General features: G+C 43.0%; 1 protein-coding gene across 10 annotated transcripts in view; it reads left to right on the top strand.

Annotated features, from left to right (window-relative positions):
* The window catches only part of LOC110535257 (protein 4.1), a 118,054-nt gene extending 99,851 nt beyond the window's left edge, over positions 1-18,203 (top strand). For 4 of the 10 annotated variants that reach the window (XM_036934835.1, XM_036934830.1, XM_036934829.1 and 1 more), the window contains exons 24-26: positions 4,605-4,685; positions 9,531-9,647; positions 17,121-18,203. In XM_036934835.1, the coding sequence (XP_036790730.1) occupies positions 4,605-4,685; positions 9,531-9,641 (192 nt within the window). In that variant the 3' untranslated portion in view covers positions 9,642-9,647; positions 17,121-18,203. The remainder of the gene's footprint in view (positions 1-4,604; positions 4,686-9,530; positions 9,648-17,120) is intronic. The other 6 variants (XM_036934832.1, XM_036934836.1, XM_036934838.1 and 3 more) reach the window with 3 other exon arrangements.
* Positions 18,204-21,001: the final 2,798 nt, after the last annotated feature.

Here is a 21,001-nt window from a genome sequence, read left to right as displayed (position 1 = left end):
TCTCAGCTTTATCCATGAGTCCCTTTTGTGTCCCTTTGATATTTTAAGTTTAAATTGTGCACCAATTGTAACGAGTGCGCTGAGAGTCGGGAAACAAGTTCAGGGAGTGAGTGTTTTAATAAATAAACAAAACAATAAACATGTAACACAAACAAACGCACCGACATGAAAACAGAGTCAATAACACCTGAGGAAAGAACCAAGGGGAGTGACAGATATAGGGAAGATAATCAAGGAGGTGATGGATTCCAGGTGAGTGTCATGAGGCACGTGAGACGATGGTGACAGGTGTGCGGGATAATCAGCAGGCTGGAGAGGGAGTATACGTGACCGTACCCCCTCCCCGACACTAGGCTCTATAGCCACAGGACGCCGTCAAAGGGGACGAACCCGGGGATCAGGAGCAGACCGGTCACCCCTGCTGATGCGCGAGAACCTGTCATGCCAGCTGAAGCACCGGAGCCTGTCGAGTCAGCTGGGGCACGGGAACCTGACAGATCGGTTGAGGCAGGGGAACCTGGCGATCTGGTGGGAGCAGGGGAGCCTGGCGATCCGGCTGAGGCATGAAAGCCCAATGAGCCACCTGAGGCAGGAGAGCTTGGCGATCCGGCTGAGGCATGAAAGCCCAATGAGCCAGCTGAGGCAGGGGAGCCGTGCGATCCGGCTAAGGTCTGAAAGCCCAACGAGACAGCTGAGGCAGGGGAGCCTGGCGATCCGGCTAAGGCATGAAAGCCCAACGAGACAGCTGAGGCAGGGGAGCTTGGCGATCCGGCTGCGGCATGAAAGCCCAACGAGCCAGCTGAGGCAGGGGAGCCTGGCGATCCGGCTGAGGCATGAAAGCCCAACGAGCCAGCTGAGGCAGGGGAGCCTGGCGATCCGGTGGAGGCATGAAAGCCCAACGAGCCAGCTGAGGCAGGGGAGCCTGGCGATCCGGCTAAGGTATGAAAGCCCAACGAGCCGGCTGAGGCATGAGAGCCTGGCGATCTGGTTGAGGCATGCGAGCTTGACGAGCCGGCTGAGGCAGGGGAGCCTGGCAATCTGGTTGAGGCATGAGAGCCTGTAATAATACATTTTTTTAAAACACTCCCTGATGCTTCCCTTAGATGAGGTGTTATTCTGTAACGAGTTCACTGAGAGTCGGGAAGCAAGTTCAGGGTGTGAGTGTTTTAATAAATGAAACACTTAACACAAACAACGCACCAACATGAAAACAGAATCAATAACACCTGAGGAATGAACCAAGGGGAGTGACAGATTTAGGGAGGATAATCAAGGAGGTGATGGAGTCCAGGTGAGTGTCATGAAGCGCTGGTGCGCAAGACAATGGTGACAGGTGTGTGGGATAATCAGCAGCCTGATGACCAAGAGGCCGGAGAGGGAGTATACGTGTCACCAATATTGCATTTTAAAGGCCTGATATATTAAATGAAGTGCCCTTTAATATAGACCGCATCCAGCATTTTGACATGTCCCTCTGTGACTGTTTAGGAAGATTTTAACCCACTTAAACTCCCCCAAGTTTTCACCGTCCTTGTAAAGCCCAAGTTATTTTATTTCTTTGACAAAGTAATTTCTAATGATTATTATTTATTTTTTTGTGATTAGTGATTCATTTACGTCTGTCCCTCATTTTAAGGTCAACCCTGTTACATGAACTGAATTCTCCTTTTAATAAGATGATACTATTCCTTAAAAAAATAAAAAAAATAAACCTTGAACATCTTATAGTCAAATCATAGTGTATAAACAGGTGAGCTGGTTCTAGTCTTTATGTATAAACAGGTGAGCTGGTTCTAGTCTTTATGTAAAAGCAGGTGAGCTGGTTCTAGTCTTTATGTATAAACAGGTGAGCTGGTTCTAGTCTTTATGTATAAACAGGTGAGCTGGTTCTAGTCTTTATGTATAAACAGGTGAGCTGGTTCTAGTCTTTATGTATAAACAGGTGAGCTGGTTCTAGTCTTTATGTATAAACAGGTGAGCTGGTTCTAGTCTTTATGTATAAACAGGTGAGCTGGTTCTAGTCTTTATGTATAAACAGGTGAGCTGGTTCTAGTCTTTATGTATAAACAGGTGAGCTGGTTCTAGTCTTTATGTAAAAGCAGGTGAGCTGGTTCTAGTCTTTATGTAAAAGCAGGTGAGCTGGTTCTAGTCTTTATGTAAAAGCAGGTGAACTGGTTCTAGTCTTTATGTATAAACAGGTGAGCTGGTTCTAGTCTTTATGTAAAAGCAGGTGAGCTGGTTCTAGTCTTTATGTATAAACAGGTGAGCTGGTTCTAGTCTTTATGTATAAACAGGTGAGCTGATTCTAGTCTTTATGTAAAAGCAGGTGAGCTGGTTCTAGTCTTTATGTAAAAGCAGGTGAGCTGGTTCTAGTCTTTATGTATAAACGGGTGAGCTGGTTCTAGTCTTTATGTATAAACAGGTGAGCTGGTTCTAGTCTTTATGTAAAAGCAGGTGAGCTGGTTCTAGTCTTTATGTAAAAGCAGGTGAGCTGGTTCTAGTCTTTATGTAAAAGCAGGTGAGCTGGTTCTAGTCTTTATGTAAAAGCAGGTGAGCTGGTTCTAGTCTTTATGTATAAACAGGTGAGCTGGTTCTAGTCTTTATGTATAAACAGGTGAGCTGGTTCTAGTCTTTATGTATAAACAGGTGAGCTGGTTCTAGTCTTTATGTATAAACAGGTGAGCTGGTTCTAGTCTTTATGTAAAAGCAGGTGAGCTGGTTCTAGTCTTTATGTAAAAGCAGGTGAGCTGGTTCTAGTCTTTATGTAAAAGCAGGTGAGCTGGTTCTAGTCTTTATGTAAAAGCAGGTGAGCTGGTTCTAGTCTTTATGTAAAAGCAGGTGAGTTGGTTCTAGTCTTTATGTAAAAGCAGGTGAGCTGGTTCTAGTCTTTATGTAAAAGCAGGTGAGCTGGTTCTAGTCTTTATGTATAAACAGGTGAGCTGGTTCTAGTCTTTATGTAAAAGCAGGTGAGCTGGTTCTAGTCTTTATGTATAAACAGGTGAGCTGGTTCTAGTCTTTATGTAAAAGCAGGTGAGCTGGTTCTAGTCTTTATGTATAAACAGGTGAGCTGGTTCTAGTCTTTATGTAAAGGCAGGTGAGCTGATTCTTGTCTTTATGTATAAACAGGTGAGCTGGTTCTAGTCTTTATGTAAAAGCAGGTGAGCTGGTTCTAGTATTTATGTATAAACAGGTGAGCTGGTTCTAGTCTTTATGTAAAGGCAGGTGAGCTGATTCTTGTCTTTATGTATAAACAGGTGAGCTGGTTCTAGTCTTTATGTAAAAGCAGGTGAGCTGGTTCTAGTCTTTATGTATAAACAGGTGAGCTGGTTCTAGTCTTCATGTAAAAGCAGGTGAGCTGGTTCTAGTCTTTATGTAAAAGCAGGTGAGCTGGTTCTAGTCTTTATGTAAAAGCAGGTGAGCTGGTTCTAGTCTTTATGTATAAACAGGTGAGCTGGTTCTAGTCTTTATGTAAAAGCAGGTGAGCTGATTCTAGTCTTTATGTATAAACAGGTGAGCTGGTTCTAGTCTTTATGTAAAAGCAGGTGAGCTGGTTCTAGTCTTTATGTATAAACAGGTGAGCTGGTTCTAGTCTTTATGTAAAAGCAGGTGAGCTGGTTCTAGTCTTTATGTATAAACAGGTGAGCTGGTTCTAGTCTTTATGTATAAACAGGTGAGCTGGTTCTAGTCTTTATGTATAAACAGGTGAGCTGATTCTTGTCTTTATGTATAAACAGGTGAGCTGGTTCTAGTCTTTATGTATAAACAGGTGAGCTGGTTCTAGTCTTTATGTAAAGGCAGGTGAGCTGGTTCTAGTCTTCATGTAAAGGCAGGTGAGCTGATTCTTGTCTTTATGTATAAACAGGTGAGCTGGTTCTAGTCTTTATGTATAAGCAGGTGAGCTTGTTCTAGTCTTTATGTATAAACAGGTGAGCTGGTTCTAGTCTTTATGTATAAACAGGTGAGCTGGTTCTAGTCTTTATGTATAAACAGGTGAGCTGGTTCTAGTCTTTATGTAAAAGCAGGTGAGCTGGTTCTACTCCTTTTGGCCATTTTCTGGTGTTTTGTGTTGGAAAACAAAGCAGTTTGAGAATTACACTTCAACCCTGTTACCAATAGATAGACAGGCATTTTATTTAATTTTTTACAATTTCCTTTTTTTTGTGAAGCTTGCATTCAACAAGCTTCCATTCCCCCTATCACAAGGGGATTTACGTCTGATTTCAAATGAAATTGTCAACCCTGTTACTATATTTGGCACTTACTGTAGTCCGTTTGTTTTTTTTGTTTTTTTAATTATTAAATTGAACATGTTATCTTTATGACAGAATGTTAAAATTAAAATTCACCAAGTTCATCTACCCAAAAGGGACTAGTTTTCGTGGAACGACCCAGTGGCATGGGTAGCATACTGTATGAGTGATTAGGGCAGGGTTATGGATTCCACTGGTTTGTTAGTGGTGCATATCATTTCACTATTAATTAGGTTGTTCCGTTGGCTCAGTTGGTTTCAAGCTTGGTGCTTCCAATACTACAGCTGTGGGTTCATTTTGGCTTAGTTGTTCCATGTCTGAAATGTACCTCAAATTAAATTACATTTTTTCCAGACTGTGAAAGGCGGCATCTCGGAAACCAGGATCGAGAAGAGAATCGTAATCTCGGGTGATGCAGACATTGACCATGACGAGGTAAAAGGATATACTGTTCCTTCCCTCTTACACTGTGTGTCCTCTAGCACGCATCCTAAGTATCCTTACAGCTACTAAATAGGCTTAGCTATTTTAACAAGATGATTGGTAACTGGAGACATTGCTGATGTCAAGGTATTCGGTCCCCTACCCAACGACATCATTATGCAGTCTTTTATTATGGTCCGGCTGTATACGAGTTGTAACAAGTTTTGTTATCGTTTTTTTAGTAACCAGAAAAATACGTCTTTATCTGGTTATAATCTGACCAGGTAACAATATAAAGTTTTTTCGATGATGTCTTAAAGTTGTTGTTCACATAGTGACGGAGGTGTTCTCACAACCACATAGTGACGGAGGTGTTCTCACAACCACATAGTGACGGAGGTGTTCTCACAACCACATAGTGACGGAGGTGTTCTCACAACCACATAGTGACGGAGGTGTTCTCACAACCACATAGTGACGGAGGTGTTCTCACAACCACATAGTGACGGAGGTGTTCTCACAACCACATAGTGACGGAGGTGTTCACAACCACATAGTGACGGAGGTGTTCTCACAACCACATAGTGACGGAGGTGTTCTCACAACCACATAGTGACGGAGGTGTTCTCACAACCACATAGTGACGGAGGTGTTCACAACCACATAGTGACGGAGCTGTTCACAACCACATAGTGACGGAGGTGTTCACAACCACATAGTGACGGAGGTGTTCACAACCACATAGTGACGGAGGTGTTCACAACCACATAGTGACGGAGGTGTTCACAACCACATAGTGATGGAGGTGTTCACAACCACATAGTGACTGAGGTTTTCTCACACACACACACACAGTGACGGAGGTGTTCACAACCACATAGTGACGGAGGTGTTCACAACCACATAGTGACGGAGGTGTTCTCACAACCACATAGTGACGGAGGTGTTCTCACAACCACATAGTGACGGAGGTGTTCACAACCACATAGTGACGGAGGTGTTCACAACCACATAGTGACGGAGGTGTTCACAACCACATAGTGACGGAGGTGTTCACAACCACATAGTGATGGAGGTGTTCACAACCACATAGTGACGGAGGTTTTCTCACACACACACACACAGTGACGGAGGTGTTCACAACCACATAGTGACGGAGGTGTTCACAACCACATAGTGACGGAGGTGTTCACAACCACATAGTGACGGAGAGGTTCACAACCACATAGTGACGGAGGTGTTCACAACCACATAGTGATGGAGGTGTTCACAACCACATAGTGACGGAGGTGTTCACAACCACATAGTGACGGAGAGGTTCACAACCACACAGTGACGGAGGTGTTCACAACCACATAGTGACGGAGAGGTTCACAACCACACAGTGATGGAGATGGTCTCACACACACACAGTGACGGGGGTGTTCTCACACACACACAGTGACGGAGGTGTTCTCACACACACAGTGATGGAGGTGTTCTCACACACACAGTGACGGGGGTGTTCTCACACATAGTGACGGAGGTGTTCTCACATACAGTGACGGAGGTGTTCTCACACACACAGTGACGGAGGTGTTCTCACATACAGTGATGGAGGTGTTCTCACACACATACAGTGACGGAGGTGTTCTCACATACAGTGATGGAGGTGTTCTCACACACATACAGTGACGGAGGTGTTCTCACATACAGTGATGGAGGTGTTCTCACACACATACAGTGACGGGGGTGTTCACAACCACATAGTGACGGGGGTGTTCACAACCACATAGTGACGGAGGTGTTCACAACCACATAGTGACGGAGGTGTTCTCACATACAGTGACGGAGGTGTTCTCGCATACAGTGATGGAGATGTTCTCACACACAGTGATGGAGGTGTTCTCACACACATACAGTGACGGGGGTGTTCACAACCACATAGTGACGGAGGTGTTCACAACCACATAGTGACGGAGGTGTTCACAACCACAGTGACGGAGGTGTTCTCACATACAGTGACGGAGGTGTTCTCACACACATAGTGACGAGGTGTTCTCACACACAGTGACGGAGGTGTTCTCACACACACAGTGACGGAGGTGTTCTCACACATAGTGACGGAGGTGTTCACAACCACATAGTGACGGAGGTGTTCTCACACACACAGTGACGGAGGTGTTCTCACACATAGTGACGGGGGTGTTCACAACCACATAGTGACGGAGGTGTTCACAACCACATAGTGACGGAGGTGTTCACAACCACAGTGACGGAGGTGTTCTCACATACAGTGACGGAGGTGTTCTCACACACATAGTGACGAGGTGTTCTCACACACAGTGACGGAGGTGTTCTCACACACACAGTGACGGAGGTGTTCTCACACATAGTGGCGGAGGTGTTCTCACACACACACAGTGACGGAGGTGTTCTCACACATAGTGACGGAGGTGTTCACAACCACATAGTGACGGGGGTGTTCACACACACAGTGACGGGGGTGTTCACACAGACAGTAACGGAGGTGTTCTCACACACAGTGACGGAGGTGTTCACACACACAGTGACGGAGGTGTTCTCACACACAGTGACGGGGGTGTTCTCACACAGTGACGGGGGTGTTCTCACACATAGTGACGGAGGTGTTCTCACATACAGTGACGGAGGTGTTCTCACACACACAGTGACGGAGGTGTTCTCACATACAGTGATGGAGATGTTCTCACACACATACAGTGACGGAGGTGTTCTCACATACAGTGACGGAGGTGTTCTCACATACAGTGACGGGGGTGTTCACAACCACATAGTGACGGAGGTGTTCACAACCACATAGTGACGGAGGTGTTCACAACCACAGTGACGGAGGTGTTCTCACATACAGTGACGGAGGTGTTCTCACACACATAGTGACGGAGGTGTTCTCACACATAGTGGCGGAGGTGTTCTCACACACACAGTGACGGAGGTGTTCTCACACATAGTGACGGAGGTGTTCACAACCACATAGTGACGGGGTGTTCACACACACAGTGACGGGGGTGTTCTCACACACATAGTGACGGAGGTGTTCACACACACAGTGACGGAGGTGTTCTCACACACAGTGACGGGGGTGTTCTCACACACAGTGACGGGGGTGTTCTCACACATAGTGACGGAGGTGTTCTCACATACAGTGACGGAGGTGTTCTCACACACACAGTGACGGAGGTGTTCTCACATACAGTGATGGAGATGTTCTCACACACATACAGTGACGGAGGTGTTCTCACATAGAGTGACGGGGGTGTTCACAACCACATAGTGACGGAGGTGTTCTCACATACAGTGACGAGGGTGTTCACAACCACATAGTGACGGAGGTGTTCTCACATACAGTGACGGAGGTGTTCTCACATACAGTGACGGAGGTGTTCTCACATACAGTGACGGAGGTGTTCTCACATACAGTGACGGAGGTGTTCTCACACACAGTGACGGAGGTGTTCTCACACACAGTGACGGAGGTGTTCACAACCACATAGTGACGGAGGTGTTCTCACATACAGTGACGGAGGTGTTCTCACACACAGTAACGGAGGTGTTCTCACATACAGTGACGGAGGTGTTCTCACATACAGTGACGGGGGTGTTCACAACCACATAGTGACGGAGGTGTTCACAACCACATAGTGACGGAGGTGTTCACAACCACATAGTGACGGAGGTGTTCACAACCACAGTGACGGAGGTGTTCTCACATACAGTGACGGAGGTGTTCTCACACACATAGTGACGGAGGTGTTCTCACACATAGTGGCGGAGGTGTTCTCACACACACAGTGACGGAGGTGTTCTCACACATAGTGACGGAGGTGTTCACAACCACATAGTGACGGGGGTGTTCACACACACAGTGACGGGGGTGTTCTCACACACATAGTGACGGAGGTGTTCTCACACATAGTGGCGGAGGTGTTCTCACACACACAGTGACGGAGGTGTTCTCACACATAGTGACGGAGGTGTTCACAACCACATAGTGACGGGGGTGTTCACACACACAGTGACGGGGGTGTTCACACACACAGTGACGGAGGTGTTCTCACACACAGTGACGGAGGTGTTCACACACACAGTGACGGAGGTGTTCTCACACACAGTGACGGAGGTGTTCTCACACACAGTGACGGAGGTGTTCTCACACACAGTGACGGAGGTGTTCTCACACACAGTGACGGAGGTGTTCTCACATACAGTGACGGAGGTGTTCTCACACATAGTGACGGGGGTGTTCTCACAACCACATAGTGACGGACGTGTTCTCACAACCACATAGTGACGGAGGTGTTCTCACACACACACAGTGACGGGGGTGGTCTCACACACACACAGTGACGGAGGTGGTCTCACACACACACAGTGACGGAGGTGTTCTCACACACACACAGTGACAGAGGTGTACCCAATCACACTGTGAAGGAGGTGTACCCAACCACACTGTGAAGGAGGTATACCCATTCACACTGTGAAGGAGGTATACCCAATCACACTGTGAAGGAGGTATACCCAATCACACTGTGAAGGAGGTATACCCAATCACACTGTGAAGGAGGTATACCCAATCACACTGAAGGAGGTATACCCAATCACACTGTGAAGGAGATATACCCAACCACACTGTGAAGGAGATATACCCAATCACACTGTGAAGGAGGTATACCCAACCACACTGTGAAGGAGATATACCCAACCACACTGTGAAGGAGATATACCCAACCACACTGTGACTAGTCCAACCCTTGCCCTTGTGATTCTGATCATGCCCATTCCACCTTCCTCTCTGTTTCCCTCCATGGGGTGTTTGGCATATTGTCTGTCTGTCTGTAGGCCTTGGCTCAGGCCATAAAGGAGGCCAAAAAGCAGCACCCTGACATGTCAGTGACCAAAGTAGTGGTCCACAAAGAGACTGAGATCACGCCCGAGGAGGGCGAAGAGTGACCGCAGGTAAGGGGACCACGTCGGTCGGTCTGTGATGGCTGGGTCTGGCTGGCAGGACACTGACAAGCAACCCCCTCCATTCCCTCCACATCCATCATCTGCTTCTTGTGCTGTCTACAGTCACCGGCTTCCCCATAGGGCTGCTCGATGCTCAGCTTGCTGAACTAACCTGGGGCAGTTTCAGCTTTCCACAGTCCTCTCCCTCTCCACAGTCAACTATAGTATAATGATACCGTCTGTGTGGATGGAGTCTCTCTCTCATATATATATATATATATATATATATATATATATATATATATATATATATATACAGTGCCTTGCGAAAGTATTCGGCCCCCTTGAACTTTGCGACCTTTTGCCACATTTCAGGCTTCAAACATAAAGATATTAAACTGTATTTTTTTGTGAAGAATCAACAACAAGTGGGACACAATCATGAAGTGGAACGACATTTATTGGATATTTCAAACTTTTTTAACAAATCAAAAACTGAAAAATTGGGCGTGCAAAATTATTCAGCCCCCTTAAGTTAATACTTTGTAGCGCCACCTTTTGCTGCGATTACAGCTGTAAGTCTCTTGGGGTATGTCTCTATCAGTTTTGCACATCGAGAGACTGAAATTTTTTCCCATTCCTCCTTGCAAAACAGCTCGAGCTCAGTGAGGTTGGATGGAGAGCATTTGTGAACAGAAGTCTTCAGTTCTTTCCACAGATTCTCGATTGGATTCAGGTCTGGACTTTGACTTGGCCATTCTAACACCTGGATATGTTTATTTTTGAACCATTCCATTGTAGATATTGCTTTATGTTTTGGATCATTGTCTTGTTGGAAGACAAATCTCCGTCCCAGTCTCAGGTCTTTTGCAAACTCCATCAGGTTTTCTTCCAGAATGGTATTGTATTTGGCTCCATCCATCTTCCCATCAATTTTAACCATCTTCCCTGTCCCTGCTGAAGAAAAGCAGGCCCAAACCATGATGCTGCCACCACCATGTTTGACAGTGGGGATGGTGTGTTCAGCTGTGTTGCTTTTACGCCAAACATAACGTTTTGCATTGTTGCCAAAAAGTTAAATTTTGGTTTCATCTGACCAGAGCACCTTCTTCCACATGTTTGGTGTGTCTCCCAGGTGGCTTGTGGCAAACTTTAAACAACACTTTTTATGGATATCTTTAAGAAATGGCTTTCTTCTTGCCACTCTTCCATAAAGGTCAGATTTGTGCAATATACGACTGATTGTTGTCCTATGGACAGAGTCTCCCACCTCAGCTGTTGATCTCTGCAGTTCATCCAGAGTGATCATGGGCCTCTTGGCTGCATCTCTGATCAGTCTTCTCCTTGTATGAGCTGAACGTTTAGAGGGATGGCCAGGTCTTGGTAGATTTGAGGTGGTCTGATACTCCTTCCATTTCAATATTATCGCTTGCACAGTGCTCCTTGGGATGTTTAAAGCTTGGGAAATCTTTTTGTATCCAAATCTGGCTTTAAACTTCTTCACAACAGTATCTCGGACCTGCCTGGTGTGTTCCTTGTTCTTCATGATGCTCTCTGCACTTTTGACGGACCTCTGAGACTATCACAGTGCAGGTGCATTTATACGGAGACTTGATTACACACAGGTGGATTGTATTTATCATCATTAGTCATTTAGGTCAACATTGGATCATTCAGAGATCCTCACTGAACTTCTGGAGAGAGTTTGCTGCACTGAAAGTACAGTTTTATATCTTTATGTTTGAAGCCTGAAATGTGGCAAAAGGTCGCAAAGTTCAAGGGGGCCGAATACTTTCGCAAGGCACTGTATATATATATATATATATACATACATGCATGCATACATACATACATACATACATACATACATACATACATACATACATACATACATACATACATACTGTATGGAGTCTCTCTATATACTGTATGGAGTCTCTCTATATATACTGTATGGAGTCTCTCTATATACTGTATGGAGTCGCTATATACTGTATGGAGTCTCTATATATACTGTATGGAGTCTCTCTAAATACTGTATGGAGTCTCTCTATATACTGTATGGAGTCTCTCTATATATTGTATGGAGTCTCTATATATACTGTGTGGAGTCTCTATATATACTGTGTGGAGTCTATCTCTCTATATACTGTATGGAGTCTCTATATACACTGTATGGAGTCTCTATATATACTGTATGGAGTCTCTATATATACTGTATGGAGTCTCTATATACACTGTATGGAGTCTCTATATACACTGTATGGAGTCTCTATATATACTGTATGGAGTCTCTATATACACTGTATGGATTCTCTATATACACTGTATGGCGTCTCTATATATACTGTATGGAGTCTCTATATATACTGTATGGATTCTCTCTATATATACTGTATGGAGTCTCTCTCTATATATACTGTATGGAGTCTCTCTCTCTCTATACTGTATGGAGTCTCTCTATATATACTGAATGGAGTCTCTATATATATACTGTATGGAGTCTCTATATATACTGTATGAAGTCTCTCTATATACTGTATGGAGACTCTATATATACTGTATGGAGACTCTCTGTATACTGTATGGAGTCTCTATATATACTGTATGGTGTCTCTCTATATACTGTATGGAGTCTCTCTATATATACTGTATGGAGTCTCTCTATATACTGTATGGAGTCTCTATATATACTGTATGGAGACTCTATATATACTGTATGGAGTCTCTATATATATACTGTATGGAGTCTCTATATATATACACTGTATGGAGTCTCTCTATATACTGTATGGAGTCTCTCTATATACTGTATGGAGTCTCTCTATATACTGTATGGAGTCTCTATATATATACTGTATGGAGTCTCTATATATATACACTGTATGGAGTCTCTCTATATACTGTATGGAGTCTCTCTATATACTGTATGAAGTCTCTCTATATACTGTATGGAGTCTCTCTATATATACTGTATGGAGTCTCTCTATATATACTGTATGGAGTCTCTCTCTATATATACTTTATGGAGTCTCTCTATACTGTATGGAGTCTCTCTATATATACTATATGGAGTCTCTCTATATACTGTATGGAGTCTCTCTATATACTGTATGGAGTCTCTCTCTATATATACTGTATGGAGTCTCTCTCTATATATACTGTATGGAGTCTCTCTCTATATATACACTTTATGGAGTCTCTCTATATACTGTATGGAGACTCTCTCTATACTGTATGGAGTCTCTCTATTTACTGTATGGAGTCTCTCTATATATACTGTATGGAGTCTCTCTATATACTGTGTGGAGTCTCTCTATATACTGTGTGGAGTCTCTATATATACTGTATGGAGTCTCTATATACAGTGCCTTGCGAAAGTATTCGGCCCCCTTGAACTTTGCGACCTTTTGCCACATTTCATGCTTCAAACATAAAGATATAAAACTGTATAATTTTGCACGCCCAATTTTTCAGTTTTTGATTTGTTAAAAAAGTTTGAAATATCCAATCAATGTCGTTCCACTTCATGATTGTGTCCCACTTGTTGTTGATTCTTCACAAAAAAATACAGTTTTATATCTTTATGTTTGAAGCCTGAAATGTGGCAAAAGGTCGCAAAGTTCAAGGGGGCCAAATACTTTCGCAAGGCACTGTATATACTGTATGGAGTCTCTCTATATACTGTGTGGAGTCTCTATATATACTGTATGGAGTCTCTATATATACACTGTATGGAGTCTCTATATACTGTATGGAGTCTCTCTCTATATATACTGTATGGAGTCTCTATATACTGTATGGAGTCTCTCTAAATACTGTATGGAGTCTCTATATATACTGTATGGAGTCTCTCTATATACTGTATGGAGACTCTCTCTATACTGTATGGAGTCTCTCTATATACTGTGTGGAGTCTCTATATATACTGTATGGAGTCTCTATATATATACACTGTATGGAGTCTCTATATACTGTATGGAGTCTCTCTCTATATATACTGTATGGAGTCTCTATATACTGTATGGAGTCTCTCTAAATACTGTATGGAGTCTCTATATATACTGTATGGAGTCTCTCTATATACTGTATGGAGACTCTCTCTATACTGTATGGAGTCTCTCTATATACTGTATGGAGTCTCTCTATATACTGTATGGAGTCTCTCTATATACTGTGTGGAGTGTCTATATATACTGTATGGAGTCTCTATATATATACACTGTATGGAGTCTCTATATATACTATATGGAGTCTCTATATATACTGTATGGAGTCTCTATATATATACTGTATGGAGTCTCTCTATATACTGTATGGAGTCTCTCTCTCTATATACTGTATGGAGTCTCTCTATATATACTGTGTGGAGTCTCTATATATACTGTATGGAGTCTCTCTCTATATATACTGTATGGAGTCTCTATATACTGTATGGAGTGTCTCTAAATACTGTATGGAGTCTCTATATATACTGTATGGAGTCTCTCTATATACTGTATGGAGACTCTCTCTATACTGTATGGAGTCTCTCTATATACTGTATGGAGTCTCTCTATATACTGTATGGAGTCTCTCTATATACTGTATGGAGTCTCTATATATATACACTGTATGGAGTCTCTATATATACTATATGGAGTCTCTATATATACTGTATGGAGTCTCTCTATATATACTGTATGGAGTCTCTATATATATACTGTATGGAGTCTCTCTATATACTGTATGGAGTCTCTCTCTCTATATACTGTATGGAGTCTCTCTCTATATATACTGTATGGAGTCTCTCTCTATATATTCTGTATGGAGTCTCTCTATATACTGTATGGAGTCTCTCTATATATTCTGTATGGAGTCTCTCTCTATATATATTGTATGGAGTCTCTCTATATATACTGTATGGAGTCTCTCTATATATACTGTATGGAGTCTCTCTATATATACTGTATGGAGTCTCTCTATATACTGTATGGAGTCTCTCTATAGCCTTCCATGGCTGGCTTCTGTGCCTGTTATGGCTGCTCTGGAAATGTTATTGGTGCTAATGTTTGCATTTCCTTTCAGCTTCTCATACCATTATTGACAATAAGCAATTAAAACGTTGTGTGTTTGCTATTTATTTTTTACTGTCTTGTCTAAATTTCACGTTTGGTTTTGATTGTCTATTTAATTATCTCTGGTAGTGTTCAGAGCGTACTGGTTTTCATACTGCCAGTTTGTCTCATTCCTATCAAATGAGGGGTTACTTGATGAGTGTGTTGGTCTACATTATATGATTATTTACCCTCTTTCTGGTTATTAGGGCATGATGCTCAGAGACACCAGTTTACATTTCTTATTGTCAAAGTTTCTGTACGCTGTAGTAGAGACATATTGCTTGGCAGAGGCTGCCTAGTCTATTAACCCTTTAAAATAAATGGTCATGTCTTAGCATGCAGCTTGTCTGAATCTGTGTCTGATAAGTGTTGGTTTAGATGAAAAAGGTTCTTCTGCTGATAACAAACAAACCATTGACTGCCATTCCCACGACCTCTGGTATTCACACGACCTCTGCCATTCCCACGACCTCTGGTATTCACACGACCTCTGGTATTCACACGACCTCTGCCATTCCCACGACCTCTGGCATTCACACGACCTCTGGCATTCACACGACCTCTGGCATTCACACGACCTCTGCCATTCACACGACCTCTGGCATTCACACGACCTCTGGCATTCACAACCTCTGGCATTCACACGACCTCTGGCATTCCCACGACCTCTGGTATTCACACGACCTCTGCCATTCACACGACCTCTGCCATTCACACGACCTCTGCCATTCACACGACCTCTGCCATTCACACGACCTCTGCCATTCACACGACCTCTGCCATTCACACGACCTCTGGCATTCACACGACCTCTGGCATTCACACGACCTCTGGCATTCACACGACCTCTGCCATTCACACGACCTCTGCCATTCACACGACCTCTGGCATTCACACGACCTCTGGCATTCACACGACCTCTGGTATTCACACGACCTCTGGTATTCACACAACCTCTGATATTCACACGACCCCTGCCATTCACACCACCTCTGGTATTCACACGACCCCTTCCATTCACACGACCTCTGCCATTCACACAACCTCTGCCATTCACACAACCTCTGATATTCACACAACCTCTGATATTCACACAACCTCTGATATTCACACGGCCCCTTCCATTCACACGACCTCTGCCATTCACACAACCTCTGCCATTCACACAACCTCTGCCATTCACACAACCTCTGATATTCACACAACCTCTGATATTCACACAACCTCTGCCATTCACACGACCTCTGGTATTCACACAACCTCTGATATTCACACGACCTCTGATATTCACACGACCTCTGATATTCACACGACCTCTGATATTCACACGACCTCTGATATTCACACGACCTCTGATATTGGGCGGCAGGGTAGCCTAGTGGTTAGAGTGTTGGACTAGTAACCGGAAGGTTGCGAGTTCAAACCCCCGAGCTGACAAGGTACAAATCTGTCGTTCTGCCCCTGAACAGGCAGTTAACCCACTGTTCCCAGGCCGTCATTGAAAATAAGAATTTGTTCTTAACTGACTTGCCTGGTTAAATAAAGGTAAAATAAAATAAAAATTCACACGACCTCTGATATTCACACGACCTCTGGTATTCACACGACCTCTGGTATTCACACGACCTCTGGTATTCACACGACCTCTGGTATTCACACGACCTCTGGTATTCACACAACCTCTGGTATTCACACAACCTCTGGTATTCACACAACCTCTGGTATTCACACGACCTCTGATATTCACACGACCTCTGATATTCACACGACCTCTGATATTCACACGACCTCTGATATTCACACGACCTCTGATATTCACACGACCTCTGATATTCACATGACCTATGATATTCACACGACCTCTGATATTCACACGACCCCTGCCATTCACACGACCTCTGGTTTTCACACGACCCCTGCCATTCACACAACCTCTGGTTTTCACACGACCTCTGCCATTCACACGACCTCTGAAATTCACACGACCTCTGATATTCACACGACCTCTGAAATTCACACGACCTCTGATATTCACACGACCTCTGATATTCACACGACCTCTGGTATTCACACAACCTCTGGTATTCACACGACCTCTGATATTCACACAACCTCTGATATTCACACGACCTCTGGTATTCACATGACCTCTGGTATTCACACGACCTCTGGTATTCACACGACCTCTGGTATTCACACGACCTATTATATTCACACGACCTCTCTCATGCTATTCTTCTTATCTTCAATCATAACAGCTGCAATAACATAAAACATTTCCTTTTTTCCATCCTTCTGAAAAATATGTACCTTCAACAAGAATGGGAGTGTTCATCTGTTTCATCTAAGCACGTGCTCTGTAACGATACTCTCTCTCTTTCAGGTGTGACGGGTCACTGGGTTCACCAACGTTTCGGGAGCATTCTGTTAACGTTACTTCACGCTGTTCAGAGTACGGGACGCAAGCAGGATAGTGGCGTTGCCAACAGACAGCAGCACCCCACTGTAGCAGACACTAATACTGCATCCAACCACTACTGAACTAACCTCATTAACCCACCCACACTCCCTCACTCACTCACCATCACTACTGGCAAACACAGACCTCCAAAGCTACCTTCATAGGAACATGTATACTGCATGAAAAGGGAACAATTCTGCATTTTTGTAAAAGAAAAAAATAACAATATATCAAAAGTTCTACATGTTTTACTTGACCTGTAAACTCAGACTCAAAGGTTTAAGAATGTATGTGATGAGAGTTAAGATAGTATAGATCATTATGTTGTATTTATTATCAAACTGCTCACTTGGAAACATGTATAATAGTAGGCTATGATGGCACAATATTTATCCACGCAATAGATGTGGCATTCATCTTGTCAGAAGTCCCCTTATTTATCCCAAATGCTGATTTTATCCAATTTTACAAAGAATATTCCCTTTAAAAAGACAACAATAATATCTATGGTACTGGTACATGCATTTGCTTAGTAGGTCATTCATCCTCAAAGATGATTTTGTTGTTTTTACTTGTAAATATGCTTATTTGGTTTTCATTAATTACAAGGTGAGGATGAGGACGATGAGGCAAAATATTGTAGAAGCGTTAGTTAGCAGGAAAAGTTCAACAGACTCCATTACTGTGACCTCTGAGGTGATTAAGAAACCCCTTATTATACAGTATGTGTCTTCACACTGTGGATTATACTTTCTTGTTGGCTTGTATCTGAAATTATACCCTATTCCATATGGGCTCTGGTCAAAAGTAGTGTACTATATAGGGAATATGATGCAATTTTAGATACATAATTGTTTAGACACATTCTTAAAGGAAAACTCCACCCAAAAACAATATTTCTGTATTTGTTTCATTAGTCCATTGTTGACACAGTCCCAACATGTTTTGCTTGTCAGCAATCAAGTTTTCAAGATATGTAACTTTGAAAATACAAAAATCATCCCTGTATGAAACATTTTGCATTCTGTGATGCAAAATGCATCATACAGGGATGATTTCTGTATTTTGAAAGTTACATATCTAGAAAACTTGATTTTTGACAAGCAAAATATTTTGGGACTATGTCAACAGTTTTTTTTTTTGGGGGGGGGGGGGGGGATTTTCCTTTAAGTCCTACCCAGAATCCTCCTCATCCCTGTGTGGCACATCTGAGCCTTAAAACTGTGCAGAATGGGCAGACAACAACCTCAAGTACAAGCCTGCAGTGTGTGTGTTTGTGTGCTTGGTTTCTCCCACACAGAGGCATCATGCCCAATCGAACTTGAGCTGGCACTATCGGGTGGCACATGCCCCCCTCAATATCATCCACTGGGATGAGAATACATAATTAGCAGTGTCTTATAGAATGAATATTAAGACATTATATATATATATATATATATATATATATATATATATTCAGTCATCAGTGACCCCTCAGAGATATTGGGATCATGATGCCTCTGATCCCACCTCTTCAAATCATCAGCTGTGAAAACCGTCCTTGTTGAATGTGTTTCCCACAAGATAAATAAATGGATAAATACAGTTTGTTGGATCTATTTTTTTTTTTTTTTTTGTCATTCGCTGAAAATACAGTGCCTTGCGAAAGTATTCGGCCCCCTTGAACTTTGCGACCTTTTGCCACATTTCAGGCTTCAAACATAAAGATATAAAACTGTATTTTTTTGTGAAGAATCAACAACAAGTGGGACACAATCTTGAAGTGGAACGACATTTATTGGATATTTCAAACTTTTTTAACAAATCAAAAACTGAAAATTGGGCGTGCAAAATTATTCAGCCCCCTTAAGTTAATACTTTGTAGCGCCACCTTTTGCTGCGATTACAGCTGTAAGTCGCTTGGGGTATGTCTATCAGTTTTGCACATCGAGAGACTGACATTTTTTCCCATTCCTCCTTGCAAAACAGCTCGAGCTCAGTGAGGTTGGATGGAGAGCATTTGTGAACAGCAGTTTTCAGTTCTTTCCACAGATTCTCGATTGGATTCAGGTCTGGACTTTGACTTGGCCATTCTAACACCTGGATATGTTTATTTTTGAACCATTCCATTGTAGATTTTGCTTTATGTTTTGGATCATTGTCTTGTTGGAAGACAAATCTCCGTCCCAGTCTCAGGTCTTTTGCAGACTCCATCAGGTTTTCTTCCAGAATGGTCCTGTATTTGGCTCCATCCATCTTCCCATCAATTTTAACCATCTTCCCTGTCCCTGCTGAAGAAAAGCAGGCCCAAACCATGATGCTGCCACCACCATGTTTGACAGTGGGGATGGTGTGTTCAGCTGTGTTGCTTTTATGCCAAACATAACGTTTTGCATTGTTGCCAAAAAGTTCAATTTTGGTTTCATCTGACCAGAGCACCTTCTTCCACATGTTTGGTGTGTCTCCCAGGTGGCTTGTGGCAAACTTTAAACAACACTTTTTATGGATATCTTTAAGAAATGGCTTTCTTCTTGCCACTCTTCCATAAAGGCCAGATTTGTGCAATATGACTGATTGTTGTCCTATGGACAGAGTCTCCCACCTTAGCTGTAGATCTCTGCAGTTCATCCAGAGTGATCATGGGCCTCTTGGCTGCATCTCTGATCAGTCTTCTCCTTGTATGAGCTGAAAGTTTAGAGGGGCGGCCAGGTCTTGGTAGATTTGCAGTGATCATATACTCCTTCCATTTCAATATTATCGCTTGCACAGTGCTCCTTGGGATGTTTAAAGCTTGGGAAATGTTTTTGTATCCAAATCCGGCTTTAAACTTCTTCACAACAGTATCTCGGACCTGCCTGGTGTGTTCCTTGTTCTTCATGATGCTCTCTGCGCTTTTAACGGACCTCTGAGACTATCACAGTGCAGGTGCATTTATACGGAGACTTGATTACACACAGGTGGATTGTATTTATCATCATTAGTCATTTAGGTCAACATTGGATCATTCAGAGATCCTCACTGAACTTCTGGAGAGAGTTTGCTGCACTGAAAGTAAAGGGGCTGAATAATTTTGCACGCCCAAATTTTCAGTTTTTGATTTGTTAAAAAAGTTTGAAATATCCAATAAATGTCGTTCCACTTCATAATTGTGTCCCACTTGTTGTTGATTCTTCACAAAAAAATACAGTTTTATATCTTTATGTTTGAAGCCTGAATTGTGGCAAAAGGTCGCAAAGTTCAAGGGGGCCGAATACTTTCGCAAGGCACTGTATATTGGTGGTTGTGCTCTCATAAACACTACAGTGAAGCCATTTACAGTATCCCAACCAGTTCAGAGTGAGACTAGCCCACTACTCTCTTTTTTTCTTCTAACAAGCTACTAGTTATTTAACAAAAGGAACACCATTAGAAGGAAAGGTGTGACAAAATGGCTGATTTGTACTTTCACTGAACACACGTGCAGAGTCCGGTTACAGTCATGTGTTGCAAGTTAAGGTGTAAATCACGTTGGTTGTGTGTGACAGACTAGTAATGTTCCTAACCAAGCCAAATGTCCATCAACAAGACAGTTACTTTGAATTACGCATTTGAGAAGCAGTGTTTTGGTGGGGAAACTGAAATGTAATATGATAATTCAGTTCCACAACAGTATTGTCTAGAGGGACCTAACCAGTCAGAAACTAGGGCGTCTGCTCAAGAAGCATCTCGGAGTAGGAGTGCTACCTAGGAGTGCTACCTCAGCTGCTTTGTGATCACCCTGCTCAAAGGATGCTGGATGATTATAGCTGTTTGTTGCGAAGTTAGCCTTTTGAACCATAGAT

The sequence above is a fragment of the Oncorhynchus mykiss genome, chromosome 11 (assembly GCF_013265735.2).
Source record: "Oncorhynchus mykiss isolate Arlee chromosome 11, USDA_OmykA_1.1, whole genome shotgun sequence".
Classification (NCBI taxonomy): Eukaryota; Metazoa; Chordata; class Actinopteri; order Salmoniformes; family Salmonidae; genus Oncorhynchus; species Oncorhynchus mykiss.
This window is presented reverse-complemented; position numbering and strand designations above follow the sequence as displayed.